Source organism: Littorina saxatilis, linkage group LG2, assembly GCF_037325665.1.
Source record: "Littorina saxatilis isolate snail1 linkage group LG2, US_GU_Lsax_2.0, whole genome shotgun sequence".
Taxonomy (NCBI): domain Eukaryota; kingdom Metazoa; phylum Mollusca; class Gastropoda; order Littorinimorpha; family Littorinidae; genus Littorina; species Littorina saxatilis.
Window position 1 is genome coordinate 32,073,811 of NC_090246.1, and position 16,321 is coordinate 32,090,131.

Below are 16,321 nucleotides of genomic sequence, written 5' to 3' on the forward strand. Positions count from 1 at the left end.
ATAGACGCAGGGCGATGTGAGTATGGGAAAGGCAAAGTTCCCGAGACTGACTCAGTATGAGTCAGCCTTCAAAGTACGCCCAAAGGCGTACGCTCTTTGCCTGGTCCGAGCACATAGCTGTCTCACAACCACAGAGAAGATCCATGGCATGAGTGACAGACCGAAGGGCAGGGCCCTGACCTGATAAGCTTTGTCTCCCCATCAGAAACGCAGCCACTTTCTGTCCATGCGGTGAAAGAGAATATGAAAGTACGCGTCTGTTAAGACTATAGACGTGACCCAATCACCTGGGCGAAGCGCGTCCCTGACCGTCGCTGGTGTTTCCATTATGAATCTGATCTCTCTCAGAAAAGCGTTCAGGGGGGATAGGCCCAGCACTGGACGCCGCCCCCCTGATGCCTCGTGGACCACGAAGATCCGATCATAAAAGCCCGGGGAGAAATGATTGATCACTTCTTCCACGGCTTGTTTCTGCAATAACTCCAGAATCTCGGTGTTGATAACCGTGACCGATTCTATGTTGGCAGGAAATGAAAACTGGGGTAGAACTCTGGTAAGAGGCGCTTTGTCCTCTCGCCAGAGCAGCCCGAACCCCGATCTGATTATCTCTACTATCCATTGCAGGGTACATACTGTATCCAGCAACAGAGAACCCGAGACGAGTAGCCCGCCACCACAGGGATGGAAGCTGTAGGGATAAACTGATCGGAGATGCATCAGTGTGGGTTGGGCTTGCGCCCAGACCCCCGAGACTTGCCAAAGGAGGGCTTCTTATTTGGATAAGGAGCGCTCCTTCCGTGGCCTCTAGCAGAACCAGAATATAGTTGTTTGAAGCCGCTTCAGCCAAAGAGGCCATGGGGGCAGACGAACCAGATTGTTTGGTATTAGGTTGACCAGCAGAGCGTTGCGTAAACTTTGCAAACTCCAAGTCTTTCGCTCCTTGTGTGTCTTTGTGCAGTGCATCAAGGCACAAAGGACCCAGTAGAGCGTCCCCTGTAAACGGAGAGGTGCGCAGAGAGTCGATCGTTCTACGATCGTGCAGTCTAGACTCAGAGAGGAAATTATCTCTCCGGGTAAAGACTGCGTGAGCGTAGAGCTTGGCCAAGGAAGACATTTGTTGTGCCGACACTTTCGCCAGCGCAGACAAAAAAGAGAGAGAGGCCACATCCTGCTCGCTTGCGTCGTTTCTGAACTCAAAAGGTTCAAGAGAAGAGGTAAGCTGAACGAAACAGAGATCGCAACAAAGTCTCAGACAGAGACGCAAGTTCCAGCGATGACCTTCCTGCTTCCTCCAATCCAATGCAGAGCGGATTCGAAGTAAGCAAAGGACATATCCTTTAACTCATTCGCTGCGTGTCGGAACTGGAATTCCGACACCTGTGTTTAGCGTTGGCTGCGTGCCGGTACTTGAGTTCCGACGGATATCACGAATTTTTAACGGTGTAAACGGTCCTGCTGACCAAGGGAAACAACCCCTGCAATGAACTTCTATCTGTCTACAGTGGTACCATTCACTGTAAACAGTTCCTTCCCTTAAATTGTTGGGATTAATAAAAATTTTGTTGACGGTGTGCGACCCACGTGTTTTGACTTTTCCAAGATGGCGGATCGTTCTGCTGAGACGTAGTAACTTGAAAAGAGTGCTAGAACGTGTTATTCAGTACGGTTCTGATCTTGACCTCAGTGATGATGATAGTGGAGATGATATTTTAGATTCTGGTGACGATTTTGTGCCAATGGACGATCATTTGGGTGATGATTCGGGCAATGCAAGTGTCGATCATGACATTGTGTATGATGAACCCATGACGTAGAAAGTTTTTTTGTTTTGCTTCAAATTGGATATTTTGCCTGGATATGAAGACAACAAAAGGTATGTACTTTCAAATGTTTCATATATTTTCTAAAAGAGTAAGTTCCAAACTTTGCAAAAACATAAGGTATGTAAGGTTATCTTGTGTTGTTGATTTTTAATAATTTTTTCAAAATGGCTCTAAATCGCGTGTTGGCAGGGAACACAGGGGAAATTTAGACGCGCAGCGAATGAGTTAAAAGGATCAAACCAAAGAGACCCAATCTCCGGAGTCACCAGAAGTGGTGCTCTTGGCAATGCGAAAGTCTGAATCAACCGCAAGAGTTGTGTCTTAAAACCAATTTCTTGTGAGAAGAGTGGCGAAACACAGAGGCCTGATGTTCCGTGGCAAGCCATGGCTCCACTGAAGAAGGAGCTGGACCGTGCGCCACAAGCAAAGGAACTGGCCGGAGAGGCATGCTACTACCCTGATGTGAGTTAGCAGCTAACACCTACGCCATCTCGTAGGCTACCGACGGGAATTCGCAAAATTGAAAACCCGGGGAAGCAGGCTACGATGGCATGAAATCATCGATAGCTGTCTTCGGTGGAGAGGTAGCATCAACTGCTGCAACCACTCCTTCCGGAAAATATCTCGAAGTCACCTCCTCTGCTAAAGCAAAGGAAAGGTGAAACTTCGCCGGTAACCGGAAACTTTACTCTTCGTCCGGAACGGAAGTAGCACTTCCGTAAACCAAAGAAGCAGTGTTCCGGTAGGAAACAGTGTCCAGTACGGCAAGCGTCACTGTCAACAGTAACCGGAAAAGAGTGAGGGCGTCCACCGGAAGTGTAAGCCTCTCATACATCTGGTCAATGCCGTCTACATGTTCCGCAAGCGAAAGTAAAGATGCCTGTGCAATCGAAGAAACGTGATACAGTTCACGATCTCGACGCACGCCGGAAACCGGAAACTTTCCTCTTCGTCCGGAATGGAAGTAGCATTTCTGTAAACCGAAGAAGCATCCTGCGCGGCAGCGCAGTCTTCCGGCAGGAAACCGTGTCCAGTACGGCAAGCGTCACTGTCAACGGTAACCGGAAAAGAGTGAGGGCGTCCACCAGAAGTGTAAGCCTCTCCGACATCTGGTCACTGCCGTCTTCATGTTCCGCAAGCGGAAGAGAAGATGCCTGTGCAGCCGCGAAACGTGAGGAATTTCACGATCACGACGCACTCCCTGTGGGATGGCACAAGTAACGCCCTCGAGACGGAAGGAAGTTCCCGCTGTTGGACGCACTTGAGAGTCACGTTCACCACCCACTGCCGCGGAACGGCAGCTGGCTACTTGTGCTCGACCAGTCATACCTTGTCGGTTAGGGAAACCGGAAGACAGGTCCTTGCACGGAAACAGCAACTTGTCAAGACCGGAAGTCCAAGAACCATCTAGAACGTCGGCCGACGAAACAGTGGCAGAAGGAAGTCACATACGTCACAACGACTCAACACCGACAACCCTAGAGGGAAGTTTGGAAGAAAGGAAACTGGCAGCTCGCCTTTCCTCCACAAAAATGTCCATAAACTGACATGCAAAAGTCTGAAAAATTTTCTAACACCTGCTCTTTGTCTAAAGGAGCGTTGCTAGCAGAAATACTGTTAAGTTCAGGAGGTGGAGAAACCACCAGTAAAACAGTAGCGAATCAATGACTACGTTAAATGTAGCCGAAGTGGCTGGGTCAACAACTTGCACAGAAGGCTAGGTAAAGGTTTCTTCGCCGACCGCTTAGAAGGTGAAACAAGCTCCACGTGCGTAGAGCTGCGCTTCTTGCGTCTTAAACAGACATGTTGACCACCGGAAAAGTTCTAGAAATACAACTTCTAAAACCGAAATTTCCCTAGCCTAGAAACGAAAGCAGGAAAGATCTCACCCGTGAGTAAGGACGAAGAGAAACCAGGGAAAATTCAACCAACCAAGGTTGAAAAGGGCAACAAAAGCCCGGAGCGTGAGTCCAAGTACGTCTGAGCAGCTCAGGCGTTGGAAGAGAAGTGTGAAGCAATATGGCGGCCGCGTGTCACGTGGCTTCAAGGGGAGCTTACCCTCATAGATCACATGGTCTGGTGACCATGGTTATGTGATGTTTTTTGGGGGGAGTGGCTTCCCTTAGTGTTACCAGGGAAGCGTGGCCAACGTTTTAGCACTCAACTGAAGTAAAATGCTATTTATGAGATTTGGCGTAATTAAAAATTTTAGTAATAAATTTTCATTTGATTAATATACTTACCCAACTCACATATAGCAATTAACTCTAGTTCAGTGCTGGTAACGCTGTACGCATCCCCTTGGTAACAAGGGAAGCCCCTCTAAAAAAAGAGTGACCAATACCCATAAGGCCATATTAATACATACTTCCGACTTCCGTATGCGCGCGCATACGCCGCCATATGCATCATTCCAAACGAAGCCCAACTCACTCCCCTTTTTTAGAAATCCACCCCCCACAGCGGGGAGGCGGGAGGGAATAAACGATGTGAGTTGGGTAAGTATATTAATCAAATGAAAATTTATTACTAAAATTTTTAATTAAATTACATATCTTACCCAACTCACATATAGCAGATTGCTACTATAGGTGGAGGGCACTTAACCCAATCAGGAATTGAGAATCTGTCCTGCCGCTAACAGGGCAGGTAACCCAGAAACACATCCTATCTCAATGCATAGGCATCTCTGAGATAAACACCAATGAAAAACCTTTCAATAAAGCCAGCAAGCCGACTCAAGAACACAGTTCTGCCAGGAGACCAAATCGAAGAACAGCTAGAGTGGAAGCCCAATCTCTTGCCCCGTGAGGCCTAGCTGTAGTAAAGGGCAAAACTGCCCTGACATCCCCTGACTGACTCTGCCACCATACATAAACCTGTCTAACTATGGTGGAGACCCAATTGGCTAACACTACTCTCGAGATGTCTTTAGAGCGCACCATAACTAGTGAGATAAAAAGAAGTTCCTGAGATTCCGATCTAGTGTGCAGAGTCCTTAACGGAAAACTGTGGAGGGCTATAACCGTACAAAAATGTACATCAGAATCTCCAAGAGCCATAAAAATGCTCAAGAAAGGAATATAAAGTCCGTGCTGTTCGAAGGGGGAGGACTGACTGACTGCCCCCCCCCCCCCCCCCCTGTCTACTGCCACCACTTGAAGGCATACCTGAACACTGTGGCAGTCCATATAGGCAAGGTTGACCTCAACAAGTCATAACCCCTACCAAAGTTGAAAGACATTCTTTCTTCCTTTATATAAATTAATCAGTGTTTAACGTCGTATATAACCGTTCAAGGTTAAAGGGCGACGAAGCAGAAAGATAAGAACAAGACCCCTCAGATTTAATGATCACAAGCAATCCGTGCAAGTCAGAAAAAATCTTCAAAACTCGAACAGACCAAAAGGCTAAATATGGCTCTAGGGGAGCCAAAATAGTGATTAAGATTTGAACGGTGAATCAAAGTTGGTAACTCCAGATTCCGCTTATATGCCAGAAAACCCAAAAGAAACCTAAGTGCCATAGATCAGTCTTTCTCCGAAAATCTGTCTATAGCAAAATTAGCAGAAAAAACACTTACTCCCACTTCTCACAGAAGCTACCCGAGTAAGCATGCCCGATTTCCGTGTTGATCAGCAAGGCTAGTTAAGTAAAAGAGTCAAAGAATCCAATCACAAAAACCCTAAAACTAGGAGCAAAGTCCAAGAAAGGACTGAAGATCAGCTTTCAGCAAGCCTAAAGTAGGCCCTCTTAAACTTGCTGGTTATAAAGCCACCAAGAGAAAAATTAGCACCGAGCTGTCTCAGTGAAACTGATAACACATAAAGTCTTAAACAAAGACGTGGGAGAAAAAGAACGGAAAACCAAAATAGGTGGCTCGCCACCTTCATTGTACCGAGAGAAGAGGAGTTCTATCCGTTAAAACATAAGCCATCTGTTCCAAGCCAGACAACAAGACAAGTACCAGTCCAGAGTTGACGGGCAGAAGAGCCCGAGCAACTCAAAAAAGTATCCTACAGTAGACACCCGTGAGAAACGAGTGTGAGCAAAACCGGAGCCCTCTTGCCAGCCTAACGAGGTCTGGCAACCCAAAAAGAACGGGCCCAAATTGTGCGACCGGCAGGCCGCTCAAAGTAAAACAAGAGTAAAAATTTCCATGCCCGGCAGTCGGGCGACGAAGATAAGCAAAAGGCGATAGTACCAAAAGGCAAAAACTCATTATTAGAAATTTCTCCCATTCCCCCTAAGGAACAAAAACACGTGGTCAAAGAGAGTCTGCTCCAAGTGGCCATTTGGCCGACAGACTTAGAGAGTCCGCCCAGTCATAGAGACTCTCATGAAGGTACTTCGCTGCTAAAAAGATCTCGTGATGGTAAAACCACCAAACCCTCTCATGTTCCGTGAGGAAGCGATAGGGAGTGAGAGACCCCCTTTTCTTGATGAGAAAAGCCCCCTGTGGAGTTGTCTGCTTGAAACAACACATGTTCCAACCCTTTGTTCTATTGCTTAACACCCAACAGACCACAAAGGGTCCTATAAAAGCTGAGAAGCCTTAGACATCTAACGTGCTCCAGCCCTGCACTCCCAGTTACACCTGGAGTAAAGAACTTCTATCAAGGGCCGCTTGCACAATCTCCAAGAGATCCAAACACGGCACAACAAACGTAAGACTAGAAAAAAGATCAGAACCCTGAAGCTCTGAAATACCAAACGAACCATGAAAGAGAACCAAAAGGGAGGCACCCGTGTCTCCCCCCACAAAGAGGGAAACCTAATCCCCCCCAGCCGCTGTGTTAAACACAAAGGCGAAAGAAGAGTGATGCCGAGAACTAACTTCCAGTTGACATAACTGCCACAAGTGTGAAAGAAAGCGTGCTTTTGTGTGCCTATACCAACACCCACCGCTAACTTGCCTCAGGGGGAAGAAAGGTGGCTATTAGACACAGAACCCTGCCACGAACGCGAGGGTAAGGAGACAAAAGATAAAGTCGAGAACGGCGAGCCCGAAGCCTTTATTTGAAAACAATAAAAAGCCAAGGCCTGCCGTGCGCTTTCCTTCTGCAGTGAGCTTTTAAGATAGAGAAGAATCCCTGTGCATAGAAGCGAACCCACAAAGAGGAACCTTCAAGAAAAGAAGAGATTAAAGTCTCGCCAAAAGAACAAACCTTTTTGAAAGAGACCTACACCCAGGCTAAAAGCAAAGCTACATCCCTCATATCCGCGTCCTGACGGAACACAAAAATATCCAGATAGGACGTAACCGCGCACGAGAGAGCGCAGAAACAAGATTTGTTAAAAAGCGGTAAATGTAAAGGAGTGCGGCCATAATGAAACATAGCCAGGAGATCCTTGTTCTGACAGAGAGACAGTCACTCCTTGCTATTAACATCCAGACGGATGTTCGCCAATTCCGGGGAACCCGGTGGCGGTTCCGTAGAAAAAGCAAACGAATAAACTACGTTCTTAAGCTTGGAGTAAACCGAAGCCTACGGAAAGCGATCAGCGCGTGACGCGCTGCTTGAGCAGATGACGCAAGCTAAAGCCCCGCCACCGCAGGAGCTAAGCCGAGCGTTGCCCACAAAGGAAGTGGTAACAAAGGAGCCTCAATTGTGAAAAAAACAAATTTCACAGTCCAAACGACCCCAACAGAGAATCCAAGAACATAACGTTCTAAGATTCCCTAAAAAAGGCTCAGGTCAGCTGAAAATGCGCAAAACGCGGCAAAGCTGAAGTATGAGCTTCCCCCTGAGATGCCAACAAAGGCAGAGATGGGGGAAAAGCATCGATTGAGTTCGCAAATTGATCCTAAGAAGGAGCAAGACACGCCAAAAAAGATGGAGGAGAAAAGGCAGATGACAATGCTACCGCTAACCCTACAGGGAAAAAGCGCGTAGTAACCTCTGCCATCCATGTAAACAAAGATGGCAGCTTCGCTGAAAGTCAACAAAGAGGCGTCTCCATCTGCCCCAGAAGCTTAGTCTTCCAAATCCTCATCAACCTGTACAGTGGTATTCCAACCATCTACAAAAGGATGAGAACCGGAACCAATCCCGAAAAAGCAACACTTGCCAAAAGGGAAAGGTTCGGAACAAATTTCCCAAAAGCCGGAACTCCGAAAGGATATTCCATCCACCTGCCTCATACCAGCTGAAAGCCTGGAAAAGGAAGTGGATTCAGCCTGAGTAACAGCAGAGGAACCGCAACAACGGAACCGAAAGCCGAAGACTGATGAGCGCCAACTACCAACACCACAGTGTTAACGGCAGAAGGCTATGCCATCCTGTAACCGGAAGCCACAGCCGAAAAAGCGTTAGCAAAATCGGCCATGGATTGGCAAAAATCAGAACCAACCGGATGCCTAAACATGCACCAGAAGATCCTATTGTACCTTGAAGCCGCTTAAGCCCCCAGTGCCACTGCACTTGACAGCCTAAACGGCAATTTGAATTCAGTGCAACCACCTCCGCGGAAGCACCGTCTTCTGAACAGCCGTCAGGCACTCCCGTGCCATCCAGAAGCTAACCCCCTGCTTGACTCCCATAGTCAAACAAAGAGCCAGCTATACTGTTCTCTTCCTGCCCCCCGGGCGGAAGCGAAAGACGCACACCCGTACCACAATCTAAAGAAGCGGTTGGTTGCGCAAATCTTCCGTTCGCTCTCCAAGGTTCCTAACCGCCACCGACCTGCTGCCAATGCAGTCAGAGCCAGCCTCAGCTTCGGAACTTTCACCCACAAAGCCAGAGCCCGGAGTTACTTTCTCTTGGAGACGCTCTACCCTTTCCCCGGAGAACCCGGGTACTTGGGTAGAAAACATACCTTTAAACTGGTGTGAACCACCGGGAACCGGAACACAGGCCACAAGCGAAGGCGTGGTCCCATCATCCCATTCCGCATGAACATCAGCCTGAGACACAGTAGCAAACGGCGCAGGCGAACGTTGGCAAGAGACGAAACCCCCGTCACACCGGAAGCGAACGCATCTCCGCCCGCGTGGAAGCGATCTCCCCCGCCAAGGAAGAAACCTGTGAACTTAAAGAGAGCAACAATGTCGCCACGTCCGCAGACGCACGACCGGGAAACACATAAACTAAGGAAGCCTAAGCGGGCTTATCCACAGGAGAAACCTTGTCTAAAGGTTTAGCCGTCAAAAACGGAGAAGGAGGCATGACGACCAAAACATCGATAATTTTGCAAAGACAGTACATGAACCGAAACACAAGCCTGTCCGGAAGCCTTTGCTTTCCCAGGTGTTTACTTTATCGGCGGAGAACCAGCAGTTACTCGTTTAGACAACTGCCGCTTCTTGGCGTTAACCGCCATGACCAAAAACAACTCACGAAAAATTTTGTAAACAAGAAAATTTCACAAGTTCAATTTAAGGTCAAAAACGCCCACAAACACAAGCAAAAAACAGAAAGATCTCACCTCAACATGAAGAGACGATAAGACAAGCAAGAAGATACCAAGAGGTAAGTGACCAAGTCCGTAGACGAAGTGACAGATGGCTGAACACAGCCAGAGCGTACAAAAACACGACCAGTCCCACTGCTCGCTGAGTATGGAATGATGCATATGGCGGCGTATGCGCGCGCATACGGAAGTCGGAAGTATGTATTAATATGGCCTTATGGGTATTGGTCACTCTTTTTTTAGAGGGGCTTCCCTTGTTACCAAGGGGATGCGTACAGCGTTACCAGCACTGAACTAGAGTTAATTGCTATATGTGAGTTGGGTAAGATATGTAATTTAATATGTAATTTAATGACAGTTAAGAATCTCTATCAAAGTTGCTTCACAGACACAGGTCTTTTTCATAAAATAAATAAATGATAAGGACTTCAAAATAGTCTGCCCATTACCACCGAGCTCTTTCAAACACACCTCAGGATATATAAAGTTGATATTGATTATCGGCTTGAGAAGGGAGCCAAACTTATGCTTGAAGTTAGAAATTCAGTTACTTCTGTTTCCTTTATCATCACCTCCAGTCCTATTTCAACCAGATAACACTAAATCAAAACTTACCCTGGTATCACCATCAATGTCCTTCGCAATAACAGTAATGGTCAAAGTCTGCAACAAAAGCAACAGAATATCTTCAACACAAAACAATAAAACTTACAGCATTTTCACTCTAAGGTATAAATTGATTATCACTACACATTCATGCTGAAAGAAGAAGGGACTTTCTGTACCGCTGCCACACCAATAGTCCTGACAAAATCGTAAGAGATAATGTGTAGCAGCTGTCGCAAGGGTCACTGTGTGTGTATGACTTTGTGTGTGTGTGCGTGTGTATATGAAATTTCACACACACAAACATACACATGCAAATACTGACATACAATACAATGCAACTTTTAATTACTGTCCAATCATGGTTTATACAGAGGTTTGTCTACATGTATAGTCATGGTGTAGTAGCAATTAAATAATATATCATGTGGTCACTTTGATTTTGGCGTGCAGACATTATACGTTATTTGTATTTTTGACCAAAATATGACATTTCACACAGATCGAGACAGTCAGTGTTCCTCCGAGACTGCGCTAGCGGTCGAGGTGAACAATGACCGTCGAGATCAGTGTAAAATTTCACATTTTGGTAAAAAATGTGACCGGCTCCAACAAAAGGATAACAAAGTCGCTGTGGCCGAACAGACATAACAGCAATAAACCTGAGCCATGGCCAACATTTTGGATTTTAAGATGTTTGCATCTCTGCACTCTACCAAATGTATTATATCTATTCTGTAAATATCAATTCAGATTCGCTTTGCAAATATAACAAGAAGGGCAAAGCCCATACAACTCACATGCTTTACACATTTTTCCTACCAAAATACATGTGACCTTGACCCAAGGTCAAGGTCATCCAAGGTCATGCAACACAAAGCTGTTAATTCAAGACATAGGAAGTACAATGGTGCTTATTGGCTCTTTCTACCATGAGATATGGTCACTTTTAGTGGTTCACTACCTTATTTTGGTCACATTTCATAAGGGTCAAAGTGACCTTGATCTTGATCATATGTGACCAAATGTGTCTCATGATGAAAGCATAACATGTGCCCCACATAATTTTTAAGTTTGAAACAGTTATCTTCCATAGTTCAGGGTCAAGGTCACTTCAAAATATGTATACAATCCAACTTTGAAGAGCTCCTGTGACCTTGACCTTGAAGCAAGGTAAACCAAACTGGTATCAAAAGATGGGGCTTACTTTGCCCTATATATCATATATAGGTGAGGTATTGAATCTCAAAAACTTCAGAGAAAATGGGAAAAATGTGAAAAATAGCTGTTTTTTAGGCAACATTTATGGCCCCTGCGACCTTGACCTTGAAGCAAGGTCAAGATGCTATGTATGTTTTTTGGGGCCTTGTCATCATACACCATCTTGCCAAATTTGGTACTGATAGACTGAATAGTGTCCAAGAAATATCCAACGTTAAAGTTTTCCGGACGGCCGGACGGACGGGGAGGACGGACGGACGGACGACTCGGGTGAGTACATAGACTCACTTTTGCTTCGCATGTGAGTCAATAAAAATGAGGTTTTATTGCACTGCGGATGCAAAATAAGCACCCTTTTAACCCTCAAATAATTGTTTCTTTCTTCACTTTTTTTTTAACTTAAAACAAATTTCATTTTAATTTTTTGTGATGCATATTGAAGAAAAGTTTACATGTAATCATTATCAGTCACTTTAAGCTTTAGAAGTTAAACTAAAACCTGTTGCTTGGGATTTTTTGCAAATTTACACCTGTGACCTTCACACCTTCTTTTCTCAAAATGGCCGCTTGAGTTTGAGCAACCTTTAAATCGCTATATCTCATCAATGCTAAATAATAGACACTTGTAGTAAAGACCATCTGAAAGCTGTTTATCTTCACTTTCAAGTGATACCAAAAAGTCGAAATGTCAAAAATGATACTTCGTTATCCTTTTGTGGGAGTGGGTCAAAAATACAAATAACATTTATGTATCGATCAATTCTGGTTAGAATTTCTTTCAGTTTTTATGACTGAACGCACACAAACATGCACTGACTATTTTGTAGTCTCGGCTGGCCGCCTAAATATGAAGTTTTGTCGGCCTCTGACATCACATGGCTCAAAGAAGGGAAATTCAGTGTTCAATCGATACATACAGTTTTATAGACAGTTTATATACATGTACACACACATGCACTCAACTTACAGGATTTCTTTCAAAATCCAGCTGAGCTTTGATCTTGATCTGACCAGAGTTAGGATCAATTTCCAAGACACTTGCAGCTCCTTCATCAAGCGAGTAAGTTATTGGGCCTCCATCAGGGTCTTCAGCGCTCACTGTGGCTATCACCGTACCTGTGGACATACACAATTTTTACACAGGTTCCACATAAAATGCGTTAATTTCTCTCAATACAAAAGAAAATTATAACAAATATACACATGTATACTCTTCATGTGTGAGACTTAAAAATTCATAAAAATTATATATACTCAAGTTGTTGAGGAGAAGATGGATCAAGGTGGGGGACAATTAAATCCCTTGTCATCATTTTTAAGAGTTTTTATTCATAGCCAGCTGGGTAACAAAAAACACTGTTCAAGATGGTGAATGGGTTTGAGGTTTAAGTGAAACGTGGATTTTCAAATTAAAAGCTAATCAGGCTGTTTAGTTGATGTGTGGCACCATTGCAGCTTTGGATTCGTGTTTGTGAAGACAATGATTGTAAATATTCACTCTCAAAGACCCAGTCATGAATGTTGACAATTACTGCGGTGACTCATGGTCAATTTGCAACTCATCTCTGCAATTGCAAAATGCACAATGAACATTCTGAGAAAAAACCCAAAAACTTACTTAAAATTGCAAATATGGTAGCAGCTCTGTACATTTTAGACTGGATAAAAAGCTCAAACTTCTTTTGCGCTTTGGGGCCCAGAATTGCATTGTAAAAATTACGTTCAGAAGAGGGATCCTTGACAATTTTTGTGCTTACTTTTGCTCTTCCAAAATAATGACAAAAATCATCTTTGGTGGCTTATTTGCTGTCATTCCAGCATTATTTTGTTGGTCCTCAGGGAGCATATATATCGCCTTCTGTTTTATTCTTTATCAACCTCGGCCTTCAGCCTGAGCCGATAAAGATGAAACAGAAGACGATATGCTCCCCTGAGGACCAACAAAAAAGCTGGTCAGCCGTGACTCAACAAGCCACCAAACATCTTATATTGTTCATTTACTGCAGGTAGCACTGCTCTTTTTGCAGGCTTTGTTTTTGTTTTGTTTCACAGTTCCTCTGTTTTTCATGGAGAAGCCTTTAAAAGCATTTACAATTTGACATGTGTGCTGTCTTTGTCACGGTGAGTAGATTTCTTTTGTTTTTGACATTGCAAATACACACAAAAACTTAAATTGCCCACTGTTAGTGCTACAACGTACACCAAGAAAAATGAATGTATTATAACGCACAAAAGTACCAATTTGGAATTTGATTGCTGCACATGGAAATGATAACATACCTGTTGGTGTGTCTTCACTTATCCTCCTTCCTTCTTTGATGTCATCGGTATCCACAAAAACAGGTTTTCGGGATGTCCTTTGTGCTGCCAAAAAAAAACGAAATAAATGATACATATTGTAAATATAAGAATACTAAATTAGACTAAGGCATTCACATTCACTGAAGCAGGACTAAATTACATAACATTTTGATTGAAGTCAAGGTAAACCTAACATTTTTATTTTGCCATGAAGCTTTATAATAGACACAAGGATTATAGAGAAAGAGAGTAAAAGCATAAAGGGGGAGAGAGAGAGAGAGAGAGAGAGAGAGAGAGAGAGAGAGAGAGAGAGAGAGAGAGAGAGAGAGAGAGAGAGAGAGAGAGAGAGAGAGAGAGAGAGAGAGAGAGAGAGAGAGAGAGAGAGAGAGAGAGAGAGAGAATTGAACTGAACTTTATTTATCAAGGGTAACACTAACAGAATAACTTCAATAAGCAATGTAAACATGCTTTTATTCATGAAAAAAAAGAGAGAGACAGAGAGAAAGAGAGAGACAGAGAGAGAGAGCTTACATTTCAGCCTGCTTACAGAGGTAATTTGCATTGTACTCTGATGTTTTGTGTTGGCAGTCAGCGTAAAACACCTAAACTTACTTCAAATCGCCAAAAACTTTGCAGGCATTTTGGCAGAGCTGCTGAACTTTTTTAAAATATGGGAGAAAAGTAACCACAGTGTCAGTGCCTTAAAAATTTAAAAAAAAAACTGCCTAGCTTTTTCATAGCACTTTGGGCACATTTGCCGAATAAAACAAAACATACTAACATCCCAGTATATCTTTCAATAGATTTGCATACCTAGATCTATAGATTTTAGGACAATTCTACAGACAGATAACGGATAGCTCAACAGCTAATTGTGTAATGTATTGATATGGCCATAACACAAATAACTTACATTGTGTACAGTGGAACTGTGCTGCCAGCAAACACAGCAGTGCTGGCAACAACATCTTGATGGTGACGTTACCTGCGTGAAGAGTTTATTTATTGAGTACACAGTGAAAGCATTTAATCATCTCTCTAACCATGCATCCATCAACAACATGTATACCTTTCCTTTAACTTTAAGCATTAGTAACAAGTAAAACCTTACATGTTTATCACAGCCTAAACAGGCATCCATATCATTAAGATTACTTGACGTTGAACATTCAAGTACATTAAATAACTTAAGTGAGCCTGGATTTAAGGCAATCAAAACTGTCCTGGATCGATTCTTACCCATCTCATTACTACACGTATAACCCCCAAAAATGTCATTATATATATTTTGAATTGTACGCCACATGAGCCAATTGATGAGCCATTCACATAAAATATATATAAATCTTAAGCCGACTTAGGTCGACCAAATGTCGCTCTAAAGCCCCCATTTTACAACACTTTCGATTTAGGGCGACCAACCTAAGTTTTGGCGTCTTTTCTCCAATTCCATTGGCCTGACAACAATCACCCCATGCGCTATCGAGGAGACAGTGCCTAATGTATTTTGCTTGTAAATCGCATGGAGTTGGGATTTACCGTTTGAGCACAACATTGAATAAATGAATTTGAGACTTAGGCCGTCCTTTGCAAAAAAGGGTCTTTAGACAACCACGATACTTATACAAATATTTTTTTTAACTGAGTGTAAACATATCATCATCATTAAGGCGACGATGTTAAACACCTATATCTTAGTCTTGACTGATTTTCACAGTCAATTCATGACTGTTGGGTGTAGGTCACTTAGCAAATGCAATTACATTTAGTTAATATTGCTTTAAAATCAACGGATATAGCACTGGTAGCCATAAAACCCCTTTTTACAATGGTCGCCCTATAGGCGGATTTGTAGAGGTTACATGCCGAGTATCAGTGATTATTAAAAATAATGGTCGAAGTTGGCGGATCATGAAAAATGCGAGCTTCAGCGAGCTTTTTCATGACCGCGAACTGAGACCATTATTTTTAATAATCACTGAGACGAGGTGTGTAACCTCTTTATTCCTCCTTTCTTCAGTTATTCAAAGAAAACAGGAGTTTTTGTGCGAAAGTTTGATCGAATCCGAATCACTCAACCAGTCAACCTGCGCAGACGATCGATTAATGCGCGGTTGTATAGTTCCGTGAAAATCATTCCATTCTGTTAACACTTCTTTTCAGTTTCCCTGTTTTGGACTAAAATCAAGTACACAGATATATATGCTGTTATTCTGCTGTGGCGGTAAAGGCAGATATTGTGTGTTCTGTTTATGTTTTAGTATCGCTTAGGATAATGTTCTTTCGTCAAATGGGACTAGCAGACAAACTTTTGCACCCGTGTTCCAACGTTAATTACTGTATGAAGTTCAGTTTTCTGGGGAAAATAGTGTATGAAACCGCTTTATGTTGTTTAAATTGATGAGATGTGTGCATTTGGTTGCGTGTGATCTGTTTATAAAATGAAATATTGTTGAAAACTGACCGTCGGATTGCAGTCAGTGTTGTCGAAGAAACTGAGTGAAAAGAAGGGGAACTACTCTTGTCGCTAGACAAAGTATGAGTTACTTGCCTTGGGAATTTGCTTGTGATGAACGTTTGTGCACGGCAGATCTAGATTCAGAAAACAACCGAACTCGTAGATTGTATATGGAGATTCATGTGTTCAGGCCTGTAGTTGTTAATTTAAATGCGGTATGTTTGTATTGTTTGCTCCAGAGATGTATACTTCGTACGTATAGAGCGTTCGGAACTTTTCAGTCGCAAAAGTAGTACTGAAACAGAACAGCTTCTCAACCCATTGCACTATCGAGGATTCAGGCTGTTGCTGGCTCGTTATTTGTTTGGTTGCTGGGTCATTATCGAAAAATAACTAGCTCTACAAGTTTACAGAGGTAAAGAAGCAGAGGGCGGAATAAATAATATATATCAAACATTTAGTCAAAATGTACTAATTGTAAAAAAGGAAGACAAAAATA

At 43.5% G+C, this 16,321-nt stretch overlaps 1 protein-coding gene across 1 annotated transcript in view; it reads right to left on the reverse strand.

Moving 5' to 3' along the window:
• Positions 1-16,321, reverse strand: part of LOC138958775 (cadherin-87A-like) — a 91,106-nt gene that overhangs the window by 69,448 nt on the left and 5,337 nt on the right. Inside the window, exons 2-5 of the mRNA XM_070330058.1 lie at positions 14,278-14,349; positions 13,344-13,427; positions 12,031-12,179; positions 9,852-9,899 (exon numbers count right to left, since the gene is read on the reverse strand). Coding sequence (XP_070186159.1) covers positions 9,852-9,899; positions 12,031-12,179; positions 13,344-13,427; positions 14,278-14,349 — 353 coding nt within the window. The remainder of the gene's footprint in view (positions 1-9,851; positions 9,900-12,030; positions 12,180-13,343; positions 13,428-14,277; positions 14,350-16,321) is intronic.